This window comes from Chaetodon trifascialis, chromosome 5 (genome assembly GCF_039877785.1).
Source record: "Chaetodon trifascialis isolate fChaTrf1 chromosome 5, fChaTrf1.hap1, whole genome shotgun sequence".
Classification (NCBI taxonomy): domain Eukaryota; kingdom Metazoa; phylum Chordata; class Actinopteri; order Chaetodontiformes; family Chaetodontidae; genus Chaetodon; species Chaetodon trifascialis.
Window position 1 is genome coordinate 14596249 of NC_092060.1, and position 25363 is coordinate 14621611.

General features: G+C 42.4%; 1 protein-coding gene across 1 annotated transcript; it reads left to right on the forward strand.

The window, feature by feature from the left end:
• Positions 1 to 2661: 2661 nt before the first annotated feature.
• Positions 2662 to 24174, forward strand: nr3c1 (nuclear receptor subfamily 3, group C, member 1 (glucocorticoid receptor)). Its single transcript, XM_070962994.1, has 9 exons — positions 2662 to 2943; positions 3590 to 4800; positions 19207 to 19367; positions 19614 to 19730; positions 19869 to 20150; positions 20968 to 21112; positions 22064 to 22194; positions 22773 to 22930; positions 23457 to 24174. Exons 2-9 carry the CDS (start codon positions 3590 to 3592, stop codon positions 23607 to 23609), a joined length of 2358 nt encoding a protein of 785 aa, XP_070819095.1. The 5' UTR covers positions 2662 to 2943; the 3' UTR covers positions 23610 to 24174.
• The last annotated feature ends 1189 nt before the right edge of the window (positions 24175 to 25363 follow it).

The window sequence follows — 25363 nt, forward strand, 5'->3', positions numbered from 1 at the left end:
TGAAGCGTAAGGTCCCTTATCTCCACTGTCCACATCACACAGAGCCACCAGCAGCACTAACACTGATCCGGGTTTCAGACTGTTTTGTACCTCTCGTGTTTGCCTTCCAACATGTTTGTTTTCGTGTTTTTTGAAGCCCTGTTGCAATAAATCAGAGGCTTTTATTGCTGCAATGTTGAAAGAAGGCGTTGATGATGGGAGAGCACCCTTGACTTGTGGCTTTGAGGAGGCAGCGGTCACGCTTTACCCTGTTAATTCAGAGTATATTGTGCTGGAGAGGGGTTGCTAAGCAGCCACAGGGGACTGAGTGGGATTCAAACAGTGGGGATTTAGAACCACAGTGAGCGTACCACTGATCTCTTTTTCTGCAAAGTGAGGTTTCGCTGCTTACATTTTAAATAATATTGTGATGTTTTGTGGATTGTGTGACCTCAACAGTAGAGCAAACACTACTGTAGACAACAAATGCTGACAATGACTTTGTGGGGTTTGTTCTGTTTATAATAGATTCATAGATGTGACCGAATCTCTGGTCGTGTAACAGTTAGACTTGGAGTTTGTTCCCTGCCCCTTGCTTGGGGATGAGTTGCTTCCCAAATGTGATATAAACCCTGTTTCTTATTCATATCATTCATTCTCCCATTAGAGCCAATTTCCCTGCCTCCTGTCTTCAGTTTATTTCCTGCTCGTGTGCTGCTCCCAGGTTAGATTCTATCTTTTGACAGGGGTTTGAATTGCATACAACTTCAGCTTGAATAATGTGAGACAATGCGGGCTCCAGCTGAGCATGAAGTCAGAAAATCTTTATGTAGCATTAAATTGGCAATTGCAGATTTCGCAGGCTCTTGCCTTGTAATCAGCAATGTGGCAAATCAGGTTGTGTAGCGTGGATAAAATATGTCTGTCAGATAAGACATTGTTTAATAATTAATTTTTAGATCTCCAGCAAATGTATGATTTATGATGAAATGTTCATTAATAAATTTACACTTCTAGTCTGCACACATTGTTCCTGCAGTGTGTAAATTTTGCAAACGAGCCAGTGAATTTTTGTTGTTTTTGAATATTTTGCGACGCACTGTTGTGCCCCCTTGAAAACAGGCAAGAAATAATACAAGTTCGAACCTCTCTGCAGAGTTATCATCCCTCTGCATATAGTAATAGCCTGCCTTACCTTATTTCCTCTTCTCCCAGGCACTTTTATGTCAGATGAAAGAGGCAGAAGTGTGAATTGGCATGTCTTGAGAAACAGAAGGCATTTTGCAGGGGTTTTTTTTTTGGACTGAATCACAAATGAAGTAACAGTGCTGCAGTTTTAAATAAGTTAAATGGCACTCTCTCTACCTTCTACTTGAATGAAGACATTCTTTGCTTCATCCTGTCATACTTAAAATGCACTCGTGGATTGTTTCTTTCTGAACGTTAAGGTGAAAAGGTTACCCATCACACTTATTATTAATAATTATCCATTAGTGGTTTGTCATACTGATGCAGGCATTGCAATGACATTGATACAGGTAGTGCAGTAAGATGTTATTCATTAATTTTATTTCTTTATCTAGTAATAATTCCATCAGTAAAATATTGGCATATTAGATTTAACTTATTTTAGTCAGTACATGATTTGGCCTCAGATTGGCCTGTTGTTCACAATAACAGTAACTTCTCTAAGTCAGTTATAGCGTTTAAAGTTCAGATTGCAATATCATCCTATTTCATACTATTTACACAAGAAGCCATCGTGTTGCATCCCGGCGTGAGGCATCTACAGGCCAGTGTGTCAAGGTGAGAGGTGTTTCCGTTTACTGTAATTTAAAAAGACAACACTCTAACCTGCAAATGAACATTGTGAGCTCAAATCTACTTTCATCCACATTTAGACCCAGCAATCAATCGCATCCGAACAATAATCCTGTGATTTAATCAGAATTTATTTTGAAATTCTAATAATCTTACCGCGATGGTGGTGATACTCAGCAGTGCGCTCAGACCTCATCATTTTGCCTCAACGTATCATTAGCTGGGGGTGTATTGTCTAATAAAAGCTCTTTTTCACATTGCAGATCTAAAGCTGTAGGCTGCGTCTTTGGTATTTGTCACAGATGAGATAAAAATTACCCTTGGGTCCACTCACAGCCCTCAGATCACCATCACTGCACTGTGGATGACTACAATGTCCATTCATACTTTCCCCCACTGTCCTCTGCCTCAGATGTCTGCCTGTCTGTCTCTTTGTCAAAGGCTCCATTAACAGCTGCAAGACAGTGGAGACCCCGTGCTGGCCAGCTGTATGAACAATCATGAAAGAGGAGACAAGTGCTGACAGTTTGATGAGCACCATTCGTTCCTAGCTGTTGCCCAGATTACTTTTATACTTCATACTCTCTTTGAGTTATTGCACTTTTGCATACATTTCCCAAGAAAAGGTGAGTATTTATTGTAATGGCATTACTCATTTGTGGTTGGTTGATAAATTGTCGTCAGTTTTCATTGTAAATACTCAGCTCCTGAGAGCTTGAGCTTGAACTCCTTGAACATAACAAGCTGCAGTTACACTGCTTGGCCAGCAGGTAGCACTGCATGTTGTAAACAGGTCTGCCATGGGGCTGCCTTGCTTAGTTCTCCATTTTGTATGTTTTTCCTGGAGGTTAGCGCCTACTTTCCTAATGGCTAGCTGTGAATCACCATAGCTCAGCCAGTTCACCGCAGCCTGCATGACATTTTAGAGCTAGACCGAAGTGGAAGATTGAAAACTCTCAAAACGCACGCAGCTTGGCGTGTTTTTGTCGTTTTTTTTTTATCAAGCCATGTAGCGAGGATACGACGCGTGAAGAGCAACGTTAACAAACATTAAGTCAGTGTTCGGTGTTGTGGACTTCCACTTTCAACCAAAACAATGTTGACAGACGACCCGTGGACACATTACAATCAGTCATTTCAAGGGTAAATATGAGTCTTTCTTGAGGTTTCAGCTGATGCAACGTTATATGTTAGCTAAAGATAAATGCAGTAACAGCAGGTTTAACACTAAATATGTAATTATAACGGCTCTGTTGGCTAGCTGGCTAACGTTACTGTCAACGACATTCGACCGATATGTGGGCACGTAGCCACTTCAAGATAGCCACATTGCTACGTAGCATACCAACAGTTAGCCATAGCTAACTTTAGCATATGTCAGACTTGGGTAAACTTTACGGCTCTCTGAATGTGACTTGTGGTCTAACTCGTGCTGTATGTGCTTACTTTAAGTGCAGGGTATGTAAGGTGGAGAGGTATGTCGATGCGCTCATGTGAATATTTTTCTAAATGCGAATAGCTAACGCAGTTAGCTATCTTTAGCTTCATTAGCTATCAAGGGCGCGCAGCGGGGCATGCTTGGCAACTTTTCCCAGCCTTACGTTGAGCCAGCATTACCTGTTTTCTTTGTGCGCACACACTGAAACCGTTTTACATGATACTACAGTGTAGCGTACATTGTTTTTCAGCACATCTGACAGTCCCCCCCAATGTGTTTTAATTTGTTTTCTGTGCACTCTACTCAGTCCTTCTTGTTAACACTCTGTCTGTTTCTCCCAACATAAAAAAGATGGATAAAGGTGGAGTGAAGAAGATAACATATAGAAGAGATGACCATTTAAGCAAACTGGTCTACACTGAAAGCCCTGAGGAGGGAGGTCTGTTGAAAGTGGCTCCTCACAGTGCCATGTCCATCACCTCTGCCTCATCTGTCGTTCTTCCATCCAGCCCGTTGATGCAGCCAGGACAGGTGCCTAATGGCCTCAGCAACAGCCCCCTTCCAGAGGAGATCACCTCTGTTACTGCCACTGTCGGACCCTTGTTTGAAGACCCTGAGTCCAGGGGCTTGACCAAAGATCAGAAGCTTCAGCAGCAGCAGTTTCTTCAAACATATACTTCCACTACATTTGGGCGTCAAACCTTGAGGGAAAATTTGCCCCACTTGGAGGCCAATAAAGTAGACATTATCCAGTCCTCCATGGATTCACTCATTGGGGGATCAGATCCCAACTTCTTCCCAATGAAAACAGAAGATTTCTCCATGGATAAAGGAGACCAGGACCCCATTGACCTTGATCAGGCCTTTGAGCACATTGGCAAAGATGTGGACGTGCACCAGAAATTGTTCAGTGACAACGCTCTGGACCTGCTCCAAGACTTTGAGCTCACTGGGTCCCCCTCAGATTTTTATGTAGGGGATGATGCCTTCCTGTCCTCTCTGGCAGACGATTCTCTGCTGAGGGACGTTAGCTCCGAGAGGGACATAAAGCCTGCTGTGGCTGAGAGCATCAATGGCAGTGGGGCAGTCTCTGTTGCTCTCAATGGCAGCAGTATGACAAGTCCAGATCAGTCCTGCTCCAGCATATCCACAACTGCCTCCTTAACCCCCACAACCATTTTGTCTGCGTTGGTGAAGAAAGAAAAAGATGGTGCCCTCATTCAGCTCTGCAACCCAGATGAGATCAAACAGGAGAAGTCACCTGCAGGCCAGAGTTATTGCCAAATGAGCTGCACATCATCCACAGACATGCCCAGCTCTAACCCCATCTCCATCTGTGGGGTCAGCACTTCAGGAGGACAAAGCTACCGCTTTGGAGTCAACCCCAGCAGCAATGAAGCTCAGCAGCAGAAGGATCAGAAGCCAGTGTCCAACCTGTATCTCCCAGTGACAACCATTGGTGGGCCCTGGAACAGAGTCCAGGGTGTGGGGGACAGCTCAGCAGTGCAAAGGGCCAGTGAGGTTTTCTCCAACTCCTCCCCTTACCCCATCAGCTTTGCCAGGTATGAAATGTTGGCAGTACTCAGCGGCGTAGTCCGACGTGACCGTTCAATTTGGTCTAACTTAACCTAATATATTTATGTGGTTTATGTAAGGTCTTACTTTGGCCTCACTTGCATCATCAGACATCTGATTTCAATATTCAAAGACTAGGGGTGTTATTCCTTGTCTTTACAACAAAGCTGTGACTTTGAAAATAAGTCTGATCGCGACCTTCATGCACAAAAATGATCAAGTCCTTGTGTTGAAATGATAAGCCACTGTATAAATTATATGATCAGCAGAATATTAATCAATTGCAATTTGGGTGACGTTGTTAATCAGAATTATTTATAATGTCAAAATAGATATATTATGGTTACTGCTCTTCAAATGTGATTATTTCTATTTCCCCTGCATAATACAGCTCCATAGTACACATTTTGCCAGAGGAAGGCTTAGATTACAATCACTTAAGTCAATCCAGTTTAGTTGATGTATGACAGACAGCTCAATATCACTCCTAAGAAAAGACATCCTGCATCACAGCCTCTCTTTATATATTCTGTATTGTGTCCTTTCAGCTTTCTTTTTTGTCTTGTATTGTTTTGTATCCAGCCACAGAGAGATGCCTACTGTAGGGCTGGCAAATTTGAGCACGGTCACAACACAACACTGATGTTTAAATGCGGTTTTTGAGCCACCTACCTTTAGAGGCATAGCCCACAGTGAAATGTTAACTCAGTAAGGTTTTGGGCTCACTGTTGCTCTTTGCATATCATTAATGGAAACTACTGGCTGCTGATTGTTTACACTGCTTTATGGTTCAGTTGTTTATAACCTTGTGTGTAAGGAAATGGTTTCAGTGTTATAATTGAAGTGTCTTTTGACAACTCACGTTACCTGAGAGCAGTAAACAAAGATGAGAACAAGATATGGCCTCTTCTACCTGACACCAGTCTATTTACAGGATTCCTTGTGTTTATGGATGTCACTTGAACTTTGGTAACTTGTGATTAGCACTCACCATTATTTTTAAAATGTCGCTGACAAAGTTATTAATGAGTGCAGCAAGCAGGTGTGAGTTTTTCAGCCCTACGTGTGTTGTTTAGAGTTCTGCTTAGGCTGGCTCTGTTATCTGGCTTCACAAATGAAACACTGGCGATTGTGGATAACAGCTCTCATAAAGGTGGTTATCAGCTTGTGGTGTTAGTTCAGGATTAATCCAGTTTATGAGTGCATACACATGAGGGAGTTAGGGTTTGTAACGACCACCCAAACATGTGCAGCATGATCAGATAAAGCACAGGATATTTAATACACATTGAAGATATTGATCCCTGTGGGAAGATTGACACAATGCAGTCTCAAACTTTAAAGAGACAGAAAACATGCTTTGAGTAGAATAGTGGATAAAAGTGATAATAATAGATCATGATAATACAGTCATCAAATTACAGATACATTTGCTTTAAATTATTTTTTGGGCACTGCACTTTTCACATGCTAAGTAGCCTGGATTGGGTGTGAGTCAGTCAGTCATTGGGTATATAAATAAAGCACCTAGAGCTACCTGCTAGTTCTTAAAGTCCTGCTTTATAGCCACAGCGAAACACTTTGTGGGCTCCAAACTTGTAATGTCTTTCTGATATTTATTTTTAAATCCTCTGTCACAGTACAACATGTATATCTGACCTAGTGGAAAGAAGTCATTCTGTAGTTTGTGAACACATCTTTCCATGTTCTTTAGCACTTGTTTCTTAAATGTGGGTGTGCTATTTTTGTCCACTTTTATGACTGTGTAGGAATGGTAGCTCCTGTTTTCCTTCACAGTTGATGCATGAGGAGGTGGACATTTTATACATTTTGATAAGACTGAACAAAAACTGCTCCTTGCAGGTTTGGTTTGCAGTTTTGGTTACCATGGCAATGGAGCCTGATTTAAAATCAAGCCATCGTCCTGAGACAAAATTGCCTGGTTTAACCCTTAAATTAGCAAGTTAACCAACCAGTCCTGCTTTGTGAGACATGTTCGTGGACTCTACAGTATGTGGCTGCAGCAGTAAGTGCCGAGATCTGGATAAAGGATGTGCTGTTAAAAAGCCAGGGGAATTCCACTTTCATCCAAGTCAGACATGTCATCTTTTTTCTCTACTGGACAAGCCTGAGCATCAGTACGTGAGTTTATGACATGTCCCCATTCCAATGTGTTTTCCCTCTAAACCAGATACGTCTTCTTTTTTAATCTTAGTGTCTCTTTTACTGTTCAGTTTGACAGCCTATTGGCTCTGTTCAGCCTCTCGCGGAAGTATCCACTCAATGGGGGTTCATGAGGTTGTTTGGGGCTGTTGTGTTCGATCTTCCAGTTTCATTGTGCCAAAAATAAACCTGAGATTTGCACTGTCTTCACTTGAAGCAGATCTGTCCCCAAGGAGCAGCAGAGACATTTCATTCAGCAGTAGGGATGAACGAACTGTGGCCTTTACAGAATTCAGACCTGTGCAGTGAGAAGGAAATTCTGTCGTAGAGAGAAATGAAGAGGCTACTTGTTCCGCTGACTTACTCAGCTGATTTAGCTGAATCTTAATTTCAGCTGTGATTTCTTTCCAGTGAGTAACAAGTCACAGTGTTTGGAATTCACACGGCCCCACAAAGTGTCTTTTGTGCAGTTATTACTGTGCTGCCGTGTGGAGTTTTATGGCTTCAGCTGTGAACGTGGCTTTGAGTCCAGTCGTGAAGCAGCTCAATAGAAATTCTTCACCAATGCTGGCGTGAGACACATCTTAGAGGCTTTTTTGTTTGTGTCTCTTTTACATTCACGCCTGTCTGATTCACAATATCTGACAGGGAGTGATCAGCTCAAAGATTGGCACGCAGGAGTGAGTCATGCCAATGAGGGCACAGCTGTGGTTGTTTTTATTGTTTGCACAAATGCTTGGTACCATCTTCACGACTGTCTGACAGTCCACCTAATATCTAGTGACCAGGAACAGATGGGGAGAGACACGAGATACACCTAATCTTCGTTTCACATGTGGCTTTAGTTGCATTCCCTTTTTTGGGGTGTGTGTGTATGTGTGTGCACATGCCCTTGTTAAAGCATAGGATTATGTGCTTGCATCAGGTGTGAGTCCAGTGGGTGGGTGTTGGGTGTCGGTTTTTATCAGTGTGTAAACTTAACAATTCTCTGTGTGTCTCTAGTGAGTGGGAGTTTGTTTTTGTGTGGTGCCTGTTCATCTCAACCTATGTGACATTTAGCGTCTTGAAATTGGCTAAACGCTGGGCTGTGCTGACTCTGTGGTTGCGAGGCAGTTGGCATCGGGTCACCATCACCTCCAGCTTCTCACGCAATGGTGCTGCTGCTGCTTCCTGCTGAGACCGAGGCTCGGAAGACTTTGCATAGCGCTGAGGACCTGACCTGCCGGAGCCTCACGGTTTACTGCTTTGCACTGTGCAGGTCTTCTTACTTTAATCCAACAAGCTGCGACTTGTAACAAAACCAGTTGTCTCCCACATCACCAGTGCTTTAATTTTCCATACCTTGTCTGTTCATTTTCTGCACCACAGTTTTACAGTCTGACTCAGTTTTACGGTCTGACTCACAAACGACCAGTTCTCACACAACAAAGAATGTTTCACCTTGAGAAATGCTCTGCTTTGCTCTGAATTTTGGAAGTGCACGCACGCATCATATGATACTGGTTTTGATGTTGCTTGACATGATTAAAAATGAATTCCACTGGAAGGAAATGCCTACTGTACATTCAATGGAGAAAAATAATGAATGATAATAAGAGATAATTCCTCTGGTAGATAATCACACACCATGTTATGCAACCTTTCTTTTTAGTGTGGTATTTAGTTCTGGGCTTATGATTGGCCCAGCCCATAAAGGGGAGTTCAATTTGTGGGTCAGATATAATGACTTAGCCATACATTCTGCTTTCTGCTGACTTAAGCCTGTGCCCATTGTGTTTCTCAGGGCTCTTTGACAAAATAAGAAACGTTGTGGACCTATAAAAACATTTTATAATGCACACTGTAGCTTACTGGAATATCTTGGAGGCTTTTGACTTGATTGTGTGTAATGGAGGACTGTCATTTGCAGGAGTAATAAAACTCGCTCACTGAATAGGGCTGTTCTCACATCTGACAATCAGACAAAGCAGTGTTGTTTAGTTTCACAATCTAGAGTTCTCTTTATGTGCATGTTTGTGAGTAGTGTATCGTCCAGGTTTTCACACAAATAAGAGGTTGTTCACTCAGCCTTTCACTGAAGTCATTTCCACTGAGATGGATTCATCACATCATTTCAGTTTTTCTCTTTAGTAGTCACATGTTCATTCTCTCTTATCCAGGCAGATACTGAAAATTAATTAACTACTTTTATATTTTTTCATTCAAAAATGGTAAACTTTACCTAGTTTTAGCTTGTGTTAGGATTTGTTGATTTTCTTTGTGTAATGTGATATTAAACGGGTGTCTTTGGTTTTGACACTGTTGATGGGACAAAACAAGCTATTTGAACATGCCACTTACAGAAACTGGCTCTAATTTTCTGACATTTTAAAGACCAGACAGTTAATCAATTCATGGAGAAAACAATGGGCAGACTAATTAATAATGAAAATGTGCTTTAGCTGTAGCTTTCCCATGAACTGACCGATAGCAGGAAATCTGACTTCCTGGCTGAGAGCCTGCTTTGCAGTCAGACCTGGGCTGAATGAAGCATTGCCTGGCCAAGTTCAAGAGCACATCGCACTGTGTCTTCACTGCAGTGGTAAAAGTTCAGAGAATTTCACATGTGGGAATATTGATTTGAATGGAACCACTTGAAAATATACTGTGTTAAAGAGGCTTTCTGACGACTTTGTCACAGCAAACAGTTTTGCTATCTCTACATGTTGTTTTCCTCAAGCCCCGTTCAAGATAACAGTGCAGGAATTATACCTCAGCCATGGAGGCCCTGGGGTGTGGCTTCACTACCCCTTCTACCACACTGCCAGTTTGGCATGCTCTGTCTTGAACTGGTCGCTGTGCCCTTAAAAGAAAGTTGCAGATTTCCTCGTTCAAAACTACATGTGACAAGCCAATAAACAAACACACCTTCCCTGGTGTCTCTGCCATCATTAACTGTAGTGCAAGATTTCTCCCCCTCTGTAAACCTTACTAACCTGCTAGCTAACAATTAATGTTAGGCAGTACATGCAGCTAAACACTGTATGGTGCAAGTATTAATGCGTCCACATTATGAGGAAATGGTAAATGGACTAACACTATGCAGCAATATGGTTGTAAACTTATCGAATGTCAAGTATTAAATGCATTAATACTTGCACCATACAGCGTTTAGCTAATGTGTAATTATCACTTACTGCTATTGCACCATTGGTCTTGGCCTTGGTGCCGTACAGTTTGGCCGCGATGTGGTAATAGATTGATATTCATCAAAGACCGAAGTGGCCTTGCCCTAAAAATTAATTCTAAGCCTAGCCAAGATAAACAACTCACAAACTTAACATGCAGAACTACATAGTTGTCTTTGTGAACATCTTTGACAGTATGCTTTTAATGCAAGCTACTGGTGAATTCTAGGTCTGAATCCTTCCCTCAGGGCTGTGTTTGACAGCTGTGGTGTCAGTGGGACTTTGTAACAACTTGTTGAACATGCGAGTTTCCTCATGACAGCGTAAGCTCAGTAATAGAGCTTGGTATTTATCAGGTAATTATTCTGTCTGAGCTTAGAATGTAGATCAATATTAAACCATTGAGCTATGACTAAACTCAGACCATTGACTCGACTGGTGCTAGTGGAGTAAAATTGGAGTTAATTACAGCTGTCAGGTGTATCAGCTGTGGTTTGGTGCCTGGTTTGATACATGAGCAGTTTATGCTCTTAAGTCCATTTATATATAGATCTATGTATTTACATAGAGCAGATATATAGTATATGAATGGTCTCAGCTCTCCATCTTGGCTTTGTGTTTTGAGAGTTTGTTGCTATTCAGTGGTCAGTCTTTCTCTGGCACACCCCTCACCTCTCTACCTCACCCACCCATCCTCTCTCTCTCTTTCTCGTCCCTTGTTTTAGCTTCCTGCAACCAAGGGCAGAGACCTTGACAGTCAGCAGAGGCTTTCAGCTGCTGTAAATCACCTTTTATGATTTTGCTTGTGTGCATATGCGACATGTGTGTCTATTGGCTTTGTGTATTATGCATGAGTGTGTGTGCATGTGGGTGTGTCGTGAGTGCTGTGGCAGGCAGGCTACTGTGAAGCGCTCACTCTCCTGACCTACTTTCCCTTCTGCCTCCCCACAGCTGGCGCCAAGTGAATGCACCAGATCAAATGCCAGCCATTCCAGTCGCTTTCACGTTATTACCGCATTCCCCTATAACCACAGTTTTGCTTTTTCTGTATTTAGTTTGTGTTGTGTTTTGATTCTGAATAGGCTTATAGAAATTCCCCATATTGAGGTTAAGAGGATATAGTTAAGTCTGTGTGTTGTTTGTGCCCTTCTTCCTTCTTTTGTGAACAGTTGTTGAGTCAGCAAAATCAAACTTTGGGAGTGGGTTCCTCCCACATTCAGCGGTATCCAACTAAAGGTATTACTGTTATGCGCACGGTAGCAGCAGCAGCAGCAGCAAGCCTCCAATTCGTTTTACAGGCCAGGAAGCCACCTCCCACCTACACACAAGTCGCTAACGGCTCCTATTTTGGAAACTAATATGGAAACTCAAATCCTTTGGGGTTTTTTTCTCTTGAGCTCAGCTATTGGTTAGGTGTAGTCTTCTCCTCTGGTGTTTGAAGCCACGTGGTTGTTGCTGCACTGGGCTACAAAGGGTAGCTGTTAATGAAGTGCTTTTGTCAATATAACATGAAGGAGGAGACAATGACTCCTTGCAGGCAGTGACACTAAGGCATCATCCATCATGTATCACATGTAAGAGTATTTCACTAGTGGCCTATATCATGAACCAAAACAATGACTATAAAAACACTTGATCTCAGTGTAAAACTGCTCCAAAAGGCACCGTATCTCCGTTGTATTCATTTTCATTGGCAGCATGGCACTAATGTTGAGAACTTATAAAGATGTACTGTTGGTTTGTATTGGCTGGCACAGGATGCAGACATTTTAGAGTAGTCCAGCCCAGGATTTAGCCAAACAAACCCAGTCCCTCGGCTCTTTCATAGAAGCTGTGTTGTTGTTCTGCGTGCAAGAATGATTCAGAGCGTGCAGACCAGTTCCCCTTTCTATTTTGGTGGCTCTTACCTCGGGGAAGGAGCACTTCCTTCTGCTCCTCCTCTGCTCTTCTCTTCACGCTAACATATTAAGATGAAGAGATGTTTGTGCAACGTTGACCAATATTAGTAGCAGTGATTAACTTTAGACAGATATCAGGTTTTGAGCCTGCAGAAACCCAGCCAGATTTTTGTGAAGATCTTTACTCAATTGTTTTTAGTTTTTATTTGAGAGTTTGGCCTCACCACATGTGAGCGTGAGAGAGAAAAAAGGAACTAAATAATTGTTCATCTATCTGTGAGATGATGCATTTACTGTGGCTGGGACTGAGGTTGGTCAAGTAGGATGATGTAGACCAATATGTAGAATAACTGCACAGTTGCCAAATCAGTTGCACCCAAAAAGTAATAGCCAAGCATTGCAATGATATAGTTTGAACGGCTCCTTCTGAATTGACAAAGAGGCTGGGGTATATAGAGCAGGGGCCTGCCAAGCTGCTCATGACACTCATGGCTAAAGGGGGATTATGAATTGTTAAGCAGGGCACTGGGCCACCAGCATTATCGTAAGTGCGTGAAGTGGCTTGCCTCGTTAAAACCTAGGCTGATTGATCACACTCCTACAGACGTAAGCGGTTAACTTTCTCAGTGCTGCTCTTGTTGAAGCCGAGGCCCATCTCAGGGTGTCTCTGCCTTTGTTCTGTGGCTGTGCTCTGACCGATAGTAAACTCTGAGGGAATGCAAGAACTTCCTGTCGATGGCGAGCTCTCACTTCAACAGATGGTTTCAGAAAGAGGAAATTCTGTCTCTGCAGATTGCTGTGTAGTTTTGATTGGTTTGTGTCTGACAATCCACAATAACAGATCTGCAACATGTCTTATGGCTAGGTTGAATGTCCCCAGCTCATTGCAAATTAAGTTTTGCAAAAATACTGAAAAGCAGTGACTTCACTTCAGGCTTGCTTTGGTGTTGGAAACCATGTAGTGGCTGCAGTAATTGGATTTGACCCAGTAGCCTAAAGCCGTCTAGTAAAGCTATCTTTGCTGACACAATCCCAGTGGGCCAGTGAAGGACAAGCTGGATACCCCTCCACACCCTCTGACATCATCATCGTCTTCATCACTCTGGAATCATTATCCTCCACTGCCCACCCTGTTGTGGTGTGAAAGGCTTTTGTTTGCGTGTGTCCATGTACTGTATGTGTGTGCTCTGTTAGCTGTGAAGGAAACCCCACAGAAATGTGTGTGAGACAGATGGCATACTGGTTACATTATTGCAGCAGCACAGCTTTTATATGAATTCAGTTTTCCGTCAGCGCCGGCTGTCGACCGGATGGCTGGACAACAAAATTTTTCCAGCTGAGTAGTTTCCTTACCGTTTCATCATAACATTTTAGATCTTAGTCGTTTTATGTATCTTTTAACTGGATAAAGGACTTTTGTCATCGAACGTCTGGATCTTAACTTACCAGAGAAACAAGCTGAGCTAATGTTAGTGGCAGCTCGGCTTGCGGCCCCTCCCCGGACATCCTGTGTCCGCCTAAGAGCGCTGGAGCGACCCAGATTTTTAACGTGAAACTTTCTACAGTGTTTTCACTGGTTATAATTACCGGGTCTATTTGGTTTGGAGAGGAGGAGACCTTGGCAAATAATTCAGCTCCTGGTTAAAACCTCATGAACGATTAACGCTGAGGGAACCCTTACCTAAAAACAAGTTGAGCACCTTGAAACAAGCTGAGTTAATGTTAGCGGCAGCTGGGCTCACAGCCCCTCCTCATGTCCTTGTCACCCAAAGAGCCTCAGAAACATTGATTTTTGACGTGAAACTGCTTTATTCAATGTTTTTGCAGTTATAATTAACAACAATAGTGGTTGTTTAACAATGAAGACAACAACTCCCATGATCTCACACGACTTCACGATGTCATGAAACTGTATTTGGTTATTGTTTTGATTGAGGAAACGCAAGGCAGCTTTATTTATAGAGATTTCATTACAAAGAAACACTATAAAGACACCTAAAACATCAAGCATATGCAACATAATGACATAGTGAAAATAATAAAAGCAAAGTACATACCTATAATACCTACCTACATGCATGCATGCATGCATGCATGCATGCACGCACTCACTCACTCACTCACTCACTATTCATAGACCAGATAAAACACAAAGCTTTACACACACACATACATACATACATACATACATACATACAGACTCACAAGTTTTACACACACACACACACACACACACACACACACACACACACACACACACACATGTTGTGTTTATATCACTTGTGGGGACATTACATAGATTTACATTCATTTCCTGGAGCCTTACCCTAACCCTAACCCTAACCATAACCACTATTTGCCTATTCCTAACCCTGTACCTAACCTAACCTAACCTTACCTAACCCGTAACCCTATCCTCAGTCTGCACCCTAAAATTTAATGATTTACATTAAGGGGACCTGCATTTTGTCCCCATAAGGGAGGTCAGTCCCCACAATGTGACTGTGTAAACAGATTTTTGTCCCCACAACGTGATAAATACCTGGTCACACACACACAGACACTGTTCATATGCCTGAGAAAACAGGAAGGCTTTGAGCTCAGCTTTAAATGTAGATACAGATTCAGTATATTGCAGGTCAACAGGCAAATCATTCCCACAGGCAGGTCAACAGTAACTAAAAGCACCTTTACCATCTCCAGATCTCATTCTGGGTACAACCAAAAAGTCACTGTCTGAAGACCTGAGAGGTCTGATGCGGAGTGTAGTCAGTGAGCAGGTCTGAAATGACCGAACCATGTAGTGCCTTATAAACCAATAGGAGGATTTTAAATGGGAGGCCTAAGGGAATGGAAAGCCAATTAAGTGATTCACATATTGGAGTAATGAGATGATGTTTTCTCGTACTGCTAAGAACTCTGGCAGCTGAATTCTGTTGAATTCAGCACAATTAGCATTGCAGCAATCTGTTCACAGTGAATTCATGACTCAGTTTCAGAGGTGACTTATGATGTTACTTTTGATATTTCTCATGTGTTTAGAAAATTTGGTATGTGACTTTCCAAGTTAAGGGTTGACAGCCTGGTTTCTGATTGACAGACTCCTGGCAACACAAAATTGCATCGTGTCATTTTCAGTAAAGTGTTGTGTTTACTTATCCAAATGGCAAGTATTGAGGTGTGCTGGTTAAAGGCGGAATGATGAACTGAGAACAAAAATTCAGATGATAGTATAACATTCATATTGTTAATCAAAAATAATTGGTAGAAAATCAAGCCAAAGCTGTGAACCACGATTACTCTATAAGTTTGTCACAACACAATCATTTGCCAAGACGATATGTCAAGAACACATTTTGAAGTATTTCTGATCCTCAAATGGCTATAGTAAAGCATTTCCTTAAATTGTGTTCCCGTAAATGATCTTGAAGCAGCTTTAATTGACTTTTTTTGACAACTTGAGGGCAGTAGATCATGCTTGAAACACTAAATTGAAATATTATCACCTCATAAAGTTGTTAAAGCCTACTGGAGTCGTGTTCCTGGCTGGTGGCGCAGTGGTTGGCACTGCCCTCTCATAGCGAGTACCTTCTGCGTTCAAACATACCCACTGCCTGGGACCTGTGTGGAGTTGCATGGGAGCCTGAATGGTTGTCTGTCTCTCTGTCAACCCTGTGATTGACTGGAGGCCTGTTCAGGGGTGTACTCCGCCTCTAGGTTACAGCTATTTTGACCCACCACAGGATAAGTTAATGGATGTATACGTTTCCATTCCAATCTTCACACTTCTCCACAAGTATGAAGTTTTTGAGTTCAAATACAGTGGCCGTTATGTGAATCTTAAAGCCCGTTTTAGGTTTTTTCACCCACTCTGATGGTGAACTTGTGGCAAACATGCGCAGTTACTTCTGGGCCACCATCAGCATCACACACAGTCATTTGATTCATTGTTAATATTAAGATGTTGATATTTCCAGCTTTCAGCACAGTATGCTGGTCACTGTTTTGTCTGTTCCAAACAAGCCTCTGTACTTTGGCGTAAGTGCTGTCCAGAGCAAACGGTGTTCTTAATTTGGAGTCGCTATAACTATCACTTGCATCCCCCTGGAATACTGATCCCTGAATGCTAAATAGGGTTTAATATTACTGTATAGCACTACCCATGAAGAAGGGCCATGCACATGTATTCTGAATTCGAATATATTTGGGGAAAAAACCCATATGTTTGATCTTGGGGGGGGGGGGGGGGGGGGGGCACTGCTACAGTGGAGGCACTGAATGCAGTGCTTGATGGACAGGGGTCGCAAAACCAGAGTCTGTTTTGTCCAGTAATTACTTTTTGTTTGTTTTTTTTACAGAAAAAACCTATTGAACTTGACATATTTAAATCTCTCAGTTAGATGTGATAATATTTTGGTGCCATTTTCACCGCTGATGATGATTGTTGGACCAGCAGAAAGATGGACCGGGAAGGTTTTAATGGGTTATATTTTGTTTTGGTCACGTTTGAATGAAGTGTGTTTTACGATGACTGTTTCTGTGAATGGAGTCTGGTGCTTTTGGAGAGAGTGATATAGTGACTGTTGTGGTCAAAGAAAACTGATTTTATTCTGAAACAAAAAGGTGTATTAAACACTTTTAGTGGACGTGCATTGATTTGGACAAATGCCCACAGGGATTACATTGCAGCCCGTTTCATGGCTGCCAGCTACAGCGCTCTGGTGAAATACTGAAAAAGCTCCAAAAGTTTTGTCTCAATTAGTTACATGGACACAAAAACATAGCAAAAATAGGGTCCATAATCACCAGACCAGACCAGACAACAACTAAGAAAGGACCATAAGTTCACCCACAGTGTGTTTAGACATGTAGGATTTGTATATGTGATTGTTAATTTATGTTTCCTATTCACATTGAATAGGAAATATATAAGTGAATGATTAATACAGTCTCTGTCAGTACAGGTAATGTATGAGTGTAGGGTTTTTGGTCTTTGGTTTTTAGTTAGAATGATGAATCCAATTTCCAAGTCTAAAAAACAAGGTTAATTTATTTTCACTGTAGCTATAAATATTCCTAATAATGTTCCTTCTGCTCAGGTCGTCCACCTCAAACAATGATAAACTGTGCACACAATATAGAGTGTGATTTGTTTAGTGCTTCTGTGGGTTGGCTGTATCTACCACACAGAAATTAAAACCTTTTGTTCTTCAAAAGTTGTGGTCGAATACCTCAGCAGAATGTCAGTTAAAAAAATCTGCCAGTCAGATGAACATGCCTTTTCCAAACAAGTTGTGATGCAGTGTAAACATCAATAAAACAGAATGCACTGATTTCCTCATCTTTTTTAACATACACTTAATTGAAAACAGCACAAAGACATTATATTTAATATTGATTTTTGTAAATATCTGCTCATTTTGAATTTGATGCAGCAACATGTCTCAAACAAGTTGAGACAGGAGCAACAAAAGACACCAAAAACACCTGTTTGGAACATCCCACAGGTACACAGGTTGATCGGTAACAGGTGATAGCATCATGATTGGGTATGAAAGGGGCATCCTGTAAAGGCTCAGTCATTCACAAGCAAGGATGGGCTGATGTTCAACACTTTGTGAACACATGATTGTATAAAGGAGATTACCACATGGACTCAGGAACACTTGAGTCAGGAAAACTGCTGCTGGGGCTCGTTTAGTGAGCGCCCCATTTGTGGTGTTATCGTCTCCCTAAAACAACCCAAAGTTTTGGGGGTAAGCACTCCTGGGTTTGAATTTCAGCTGTATGACAAAGTGCAGTCAGAAACACTCAGAAAGTCAAAGCTCACAAACTTTCTTCGTCAGAAGTAAAGAGATTTACTGACCACAGTGTGTTGTCAGTGTTGCCTAGACGGCTCTCAGCCCTGTCATGGCTAGACGATGCTTTGATGTTTCACTTAGGTTTTCCCATCCTACTACGCCCACTGACTGCCAGGGCCTGACCTGCTTTCATACTAATAATGTTGTATAACTAAGAGCGAACTTGGCTCCCTGGCTGCATTACTGTGTTAGTGTGCAGTAACAGTTCAGCTGTTATCAAATGAAACTGTTTGTTTTCATTGCTGTGGCAGACCTGTGGACACATGGACAGACAGAGACAGTTGTTTGCAAGTCTCAGGCTCAATATCCTCTTGCTGTGGGCGTTGTTGTTGCTGTGGCCACTGGGTTAGAAAGGGGGTGTGGACCCCTGACGCATGGATGCTGCAAAGCCTGACGTCCTCTAGTGGTAGCTTTGAAAGCGTGCATCTCTAACCACTGTTGACGGGGTCTGGAAACGTTTGTGGTTCAATCAAAGGCAGAAGGGCTGTTTAATGACAACCACTGGATTTAAGATGTGACCACAGATCTTCAGATAATTTAGGCCTTAAAGGTCCAAATGGGCACACTGCACTCACTTTTCCTCACTCATGATGTTGGGAACGAAGGCAAAGTTTAAGAAAAACAAGCACAAGGAACACATTGACTCTGATGGGCATATACGTATGTGTAGTGTAGCTGTGTAGTTTATTTCTGTCAAGGTTTGTCTACAGCTGAACTCTCAAACCTGACAGGATGATTTCAGGAGGTGGTAGTGCAGTATGTAAATGGTACAAATGTAACACTAAGTCAAGATTATAGTCAATGTTTTGTCTCTGTTGGTAAAATGTATAGTATGTTTTTATGGTTGAAGGTCTCCTGTGGAGTTTTCTTGTAAACAAAGTTTACATTCAGTGTTACTCACAAAAATGCATTTTGTGTGTCCTTGTGATCCAGCTGACATGAATGCATGTCAATCCTCATAAAACACTGACAAAAGCAATTTTTCCTAAAAATTTCAAACCTGCTTTGTACATCCAAGTTTTTTGCAGTGAGATTACTTTTTTCCTGCCTTTGCTGGCACAGTGCTGCATATCTTGGCATTTCTGCCACCTGTAGGTCAGTGAAATAGTGTAACACCATTGATAGGAATGTGTAAAGCATCACCCTGTGTGTATTTGTGCATGTGAGTCCCCGAGCGCATGCAAGACATAGAAAATGGGGACCCACACATAGAAAAAGAGCTTCAGAGCTCTACTAGTGGTCACAAACTCCACAGGGAACATTTTAAGAGAGACTGACATTTGAACTCCTCTCTCTCCCTCCAGTTCTACCTCCAGACAGGAAGCAGTAGTCGCTACATCCTCGACACAGGGAAAAAGCGGGACTCATAAAATCTGCCTGGTCTGCTCTGATGAGGCTTCAGGCTGCCACTACGGTGTTCTCACCTGTGGCAGCTGCAAGGTCTTCTTCAAGAGAGCAGTGGAAGGTACAACACCATAAGACATCATCATTTCCTCACTGACTTATTCATCGTCTGCGCTGACCTCGTTCATCACTGTCTGTATCACATATGTTGGCTCAAATGCTGGAGTCATTATGATTTTAAGTTTGAGGCATGATCGTTGCAAAGTAAAGGACTCTGATACAGCTAATTAGTTTTTCCTCCCTGGAGTGTTTTGCCACAGCAGTGAAGGTAAATAACAGATTAATCTTCCTCTTCTGTGTGCCTCAGGGCAGCATAATTACCTGTGTGCTGGGAGGAACGACTGCATAATAGACAAGATCAGGAGGAAGAACTGCCCAGCCTGCCGCTTCCGCAAGTGTCTGATGGCAGGCATGAACCTGGAAGGTATACCTATTAACTGCACGGATAGTGACAAACTGTGTACCTTAACATTGGTTTAATCGCTCCTGTCTCCTCTTCACCTTTTCTCTTCATTTCACTTAACTCTTCCTGGCATGTTCAACCCTGTTTTCCTCTCTGCAGCGCGCAAAACCAAAAAGTTGAACCGCTTAAAGGGCAACCAGCCAAGCAACCCACCCGAGCTGACAACCCCTCCACCAATTGAAGCTCGCTCTCTGGTACCCAAGTGCATGCCTCAACTCGTTCCCACAATGCTGTCCCTGCTGAAGGCCATCGAGCCGGACACCATCTATGCCGGCTACGACAGCACCCTGCCCGACACCTCCACCCGCCTCATGACCACCCTCAACAGGCTGGGCGGCCGCCAGGTGATCTCTGCTGTCAAGTGGGCCAAAGCTCTGCCAGGTTAGTAGTGTGCTCTGCCAGTGGAAGTGTAAAACATGTCATTTGCAGTGAGTGTAACCTGTGTGTGGTGAGATCAAGGTAGTTTATATGGGTGAGCTTGCAAAGAGAAGGATGGAATCTGCTTTTTTGTAGTAACACTTAACACTGATTTGTTATTGGTCTCTGATCTTTTTCTGTAATGAAATCTATGTACATGTAAATTCAGTATTTAAGTGTTGCACTTGATAGCCCATGAATAGAAAGGAACTCAGACCTGCACAAAGCAACTTAATGATGTGTGCTGTCCTCCATTGTTTGACAGTTCAGGCATTTGTGACACCACACAACCCAAAATGCAACTCCTATGTGCATTCACACGTTTTATGTTAACAGCACACAACAGACTGCCAGCATAAATATTTGGTATGTATGTGTTAGCTAAAAGCAGGAGATGTTATGTATTGGTGCAAAACAGGTGAAACAGGTGTCTTCCTTGTTGTGATTCGTGCAAATAAACACACTGACACCACATCTGGATCCGCTCCATCTGGGGCAAAGTTGACATGTAGGCACATTTGGTAAACCGAGTGAAACCTGACTGAGGTGTGCACTTGGAGAAAAAGAAGTTGGGGGAAAATGAGTAAAATGTAGGGGTTTTTTTTGTTTGTTTGTTTGTTTGTTTGTTTTTTACAAAGAATCACCTGCTTAAGAATACATTATCAGCGCACATCTGAATTACCTGTATTGTTATTTTTCCATTATCACTTTCACACACCCGTCTCACACTGTGTGACTGTCTTGGCAGATAGTTGAAGTATTTCCATGTCCTTGCCCTCAGGTTTCAGGAACTTGCACCTGGACGATCAGATGACTCTGCTGCAGTGCTCCTGGCTCTTCCTCATGTCTTTCGGTCTGGGCTGGAGGTCTTACCAGCAGTGCAACGGCAACATGCTCTGCTTCGCACCAGACCTCGTCATCAACGAGTACGTTCCAGTCCGTTTTCAGCCTGTGCTTGAGACTGACCCTTGTTGTTTAATTTGATACCAAAAGCGGTGCTACACCAGTGTGTCGAGTTGTTATTTGTGCCTCAGATAGATCAGTGATATTTTCCAGCTTTTTTTCCGTCAGTCAGCCAACGCATGCATCTGTTTGTTTTTGTATATCAGTGTAGCTCTCTGCTCTGTGCTGTGTGTGTCGTATCTCCCAAGAATCAAACAGCGTCTGTCAGCTGTCATTGGTAATCAGTGTTTCACCCTTCTTATAGACTCGATGACTCGTTTGTAAACAGCGCTCTGACTGTAGTGAGCAGTGGGCTCAGCTACCACGCTTTAGGCTGTAAAAGGCCTTGTGCTTTTTTTCGTTTTTCCCATAATCACAAGCTGAGAGTTAATAGGATCATAATTAATATCTGGTGATGATATGTTCTGTTTTTGTCAGTCAGCCACCAAACAAAACTCAATACAGCTTTTTTGGCAGCCCTGAAACGGCCTCTCAGTTTAGTAAAATGCTTGGTTTTCTGAATAGTGGCCAATAATCTGTTTTTTTCTGATGTGCGTTTTAACAAATTTTCTGCTCCCTTTGACTAAAGTTAAGGAGAGAAAAGTGACTCCTCAGCATGAATTTCAAGAGTTTTTGCACAAGTTTGTCCTCACTTTCACCTACAATACTACTTCATCACTGATCTGACACTCACTCATCCTCTCAGCCTTCTGCTCCAACAAACTAATAGACTGAGTCTCATTTCTGGAAGAATGATTTAAAATAGGATCCACAAATTGTGAGCAGCAAGACCTTGAACATTTAATCTACAGAGACATCACAGCGAGCTGCTTCATCTCCCTGATTGAGACTGCACAAGCAGGCCTATAAATCAGCTGTGACTTAAGGTGAAACAAGAACGTGCCGTTTAACTGTTTGTGTCCGAATTCCACCAGGGAGCGGATGAAGCTGCCCTACATGGCTGACCAGTGTGAGCAGATGCTGAAGATCTCCAGCGAGTTTGTCCGCCTGCAGGTTTCCCACGACGAGTATTTGTGCATGAAGGTCCTGCTGCTGCTCAGCACAGGTCAGACTCTATCACCCGAAAGCAGCTGAACCACCCCACGCCGTCTTCCACTCTCACACGTCGAACGTGGCGCTGTGTTAATGTGACCATTACAAAAGCCATTAGTCCGATCCAATACTGTCCACGGACGCTGGAAGATAACGTTGACGTATGAACAGAACCAAACATCACAGGCCAGCTCATTAACTCACATGCAGATATCGTGAATAAGAATTGAATCTTTGTAGACCGACCTGGTTCAATACAGGATATCACACACACGCACACACACACACAGTTTCACCAGTCAGGGCACTTACTGATTAATTGCAGAAGTGCTTAAATGTAGACTAAATAATTATACATCCATGGTTGCAGGTTAACACAGCTTACAGCCAGCACAGCCCTTCTCGGGGTGGGCTGGTTTTATTGTGTGTGTATGTCCTCTAAATATTTTGTGCTGTTAAGTATGATTGGGTTTTCACCCTGAAAATGCTGTATATTAATCACTTGCAGCTAATGACAATAATTAAGAACATAAAGAACACTTTTTCAGTTAAAATCCCAGATGTTGATCCTTAGTTTCCCCTCTCCCGCAGTGCCAAAGGACGGCCTGAAAAGCCAGGCGGTGTTCGACGATATCCGGATGTCGTACATTAAGGAGCTGGGGAAAGCCATCGTGAAGCGTGAGGAGAACTCCAGCCAGAACTGGCAGCGTTTCTATCAGCTCACCAAGCTGCTGGACTCCATGCATGAGGTACGGAGATCCATCACGCACAGACAACATGTGTCCTCCGCCATCAGCATTACATGTTATCAGCAGGTGCTTATTGACCCCCTGCTGTCTGTAGCTTAAACAATGATCTACTGTCTGTGGTTGATCTCATTTGTTTAAAGCATTTACCTGGTTCAAGGAAATGTTTTCTCCAATAATGCAAAGTCACTCTGATTTGCAGTGTTTGATAAGGTGGGGGCAAACGGGATCATAATGACTCTGTGTGCTTATTTTGTTTCACCTGGAGCAGCAACAGAAAATAAAATACCTGAAAAACATATGATTCAGTGTGTTTATCCACTGGAAAAGTGAGGATGGCTGCACTGCACATAGATGTGAGCAAAATAACAGCATTCATGAAAGTCTCGTTTATTAAAGGTTTTAAATGACGGTTCTAGTAGAAAAGTCAGCAACAAATCAGATTGATATATCGAGGTATTATTTTCCTCATTTCACCAAACACTGAGTGTGTTTTTCTGTTAATCATCTTCGTTCTGTGTGTTTGCAGATGGTTGGTGGACTGCTCAGCTTCTGCTTCTACACCTTTGTGAATAAATCCCTGAGTGTGGAGTTCCCGGAGATGCTGGCAGAGATCATCAGCAACCAGTTACCAAAATTCAAGGCCGGGAGCGTCAAACCTCTCCTCTTCCACCAGAGATGACTTTGCCCCGTAACAGACACAATGCCTTAAAATCCCACCACATCACCCCCTGCCCCCACCCCCAACCCCCCGAACAGCGACGATGAAAGGCGTGAGGATCTGCTGCGAGGATTGAGTGATGTTTTTGGGAGCGAGTATGCAACTTTGTGTAGTGGGTAACGGGTCTGGACGGAGAGAGCGGAGATGTTTGTGTAGAAACTAGCCAGTGCGCACAGAGGTTATGTCGAGCAGACTAAGATGTAGTGTATAAGAAGTAGGAAGTGTTTGTAACATAAATGATAATCGCAAAGAGAAATAGGCTTAACATCCATGGTGTCTCAGGTTTCTTACCTTCAAACAGAACAATATCTAAAATAGATGAAACAAATATCTATGTACAGGTTCTGATAGTATTTTCTACATTTTCAAATTGTAACAGTTTCTACAAATTTCCAGGTCGCTGTTACCTGGGAAGGTGACAAAGCTTAATTAATAACATGCTCCTAAGTAGGCTTTTTGACTGTATGTTCCTCTTTTAGTTTTTATAGAAGGTTGTAACAAAATGTTTATGAGTCACATGGGGAAGCTAAACGTTGTCCGGTCATGTAAAAAGCATATTTCATTGCTTTGATTGATACGTTGGACACTGAAACAATTCTGTTGGATTGTTAATAGACGCGCACCATTCTAAGGATGATTTCTCCCACAAGCCGACCTCTTCCAGGTTTACGCAAGTCTATTATAAAAGGGAAAAAAATGTGCCTTTTTTGCTTCAAACGTCATCTTAGCCATTTCTTTGTACCTGTTCAAGGCGTGTGTTTTCTCTTGCCCACCATGGTCTACCTTCATTGTACATTGATTGTACTTTTCATGTTACATGCAGTTGTAAGTTTTCCTTTTTTCTCAATGGCTGTGTTTATCTCTAGAAGTGGCAGCTTGGTCCATCCTCCGTGTGTAGAAATGATCCTTGTCGTTAAGAAAGAATATTCGAAGCCTGCTTTCTTTCACGCAATCTCACGCGCACACTCAGCTCCTTAAGTGCGATTTGAGCACTTTGTACCCTGCTAAAGGCTTTAAAAGACTGTGAAGAAAGACTGTTATGCTGTACCAGTCTTCAGTACATATATGACTTTAGGTGGAACGTAGAGAACTTTTTCTAATAGGAAATTTCCCGCTTTGATGTTCATTTTTGCCCCCACTTCTACCCAATAGTCGAATAATGGAATGTGATAGTGTACCTGCGTCTACCAATCATAGAGGGCATATTTTATTGTGTTTGCAAGATTATGTCATTTTTTTAAACAACAGGAAAACTAACATTGCTACAACTGGTCGAAAAAAAACGTCCTTTGATTTTTTTAAGCTCTTTTTACAGTCTGTTTTGTAAAACTGACAAACATGCAGTCATGATGCTGCCACTGATGATCCATGTGCGACGGTGTGTCCACGCTCTCAATAAGCATCTGCTTTGGATGATTACTTACTGAAAGCCTTTGTACAGTTGCTCTGCTGTATTTCATAGAGAAATAGCTTAACATTTTAGAAATGGCGCTCATTTGCTTTCTTGCCAAAAGATGAGAAGATTGACACCCCTCATGTTCTTCCAGTAAATATGGAGCTGGAGTCAGCAGCCAGTTAGCTTTAGCTTAGCATAAAGACTGGAAACTTGAGCAGAACCACCCTGGCTCTGTTCTTTAAAGGTAACATCATCTGAGCTTGTGAGGTGCTGGACTGAGCCATGTTAGCCATTCCAAGCCTTTATGCTAAGCTAAGGT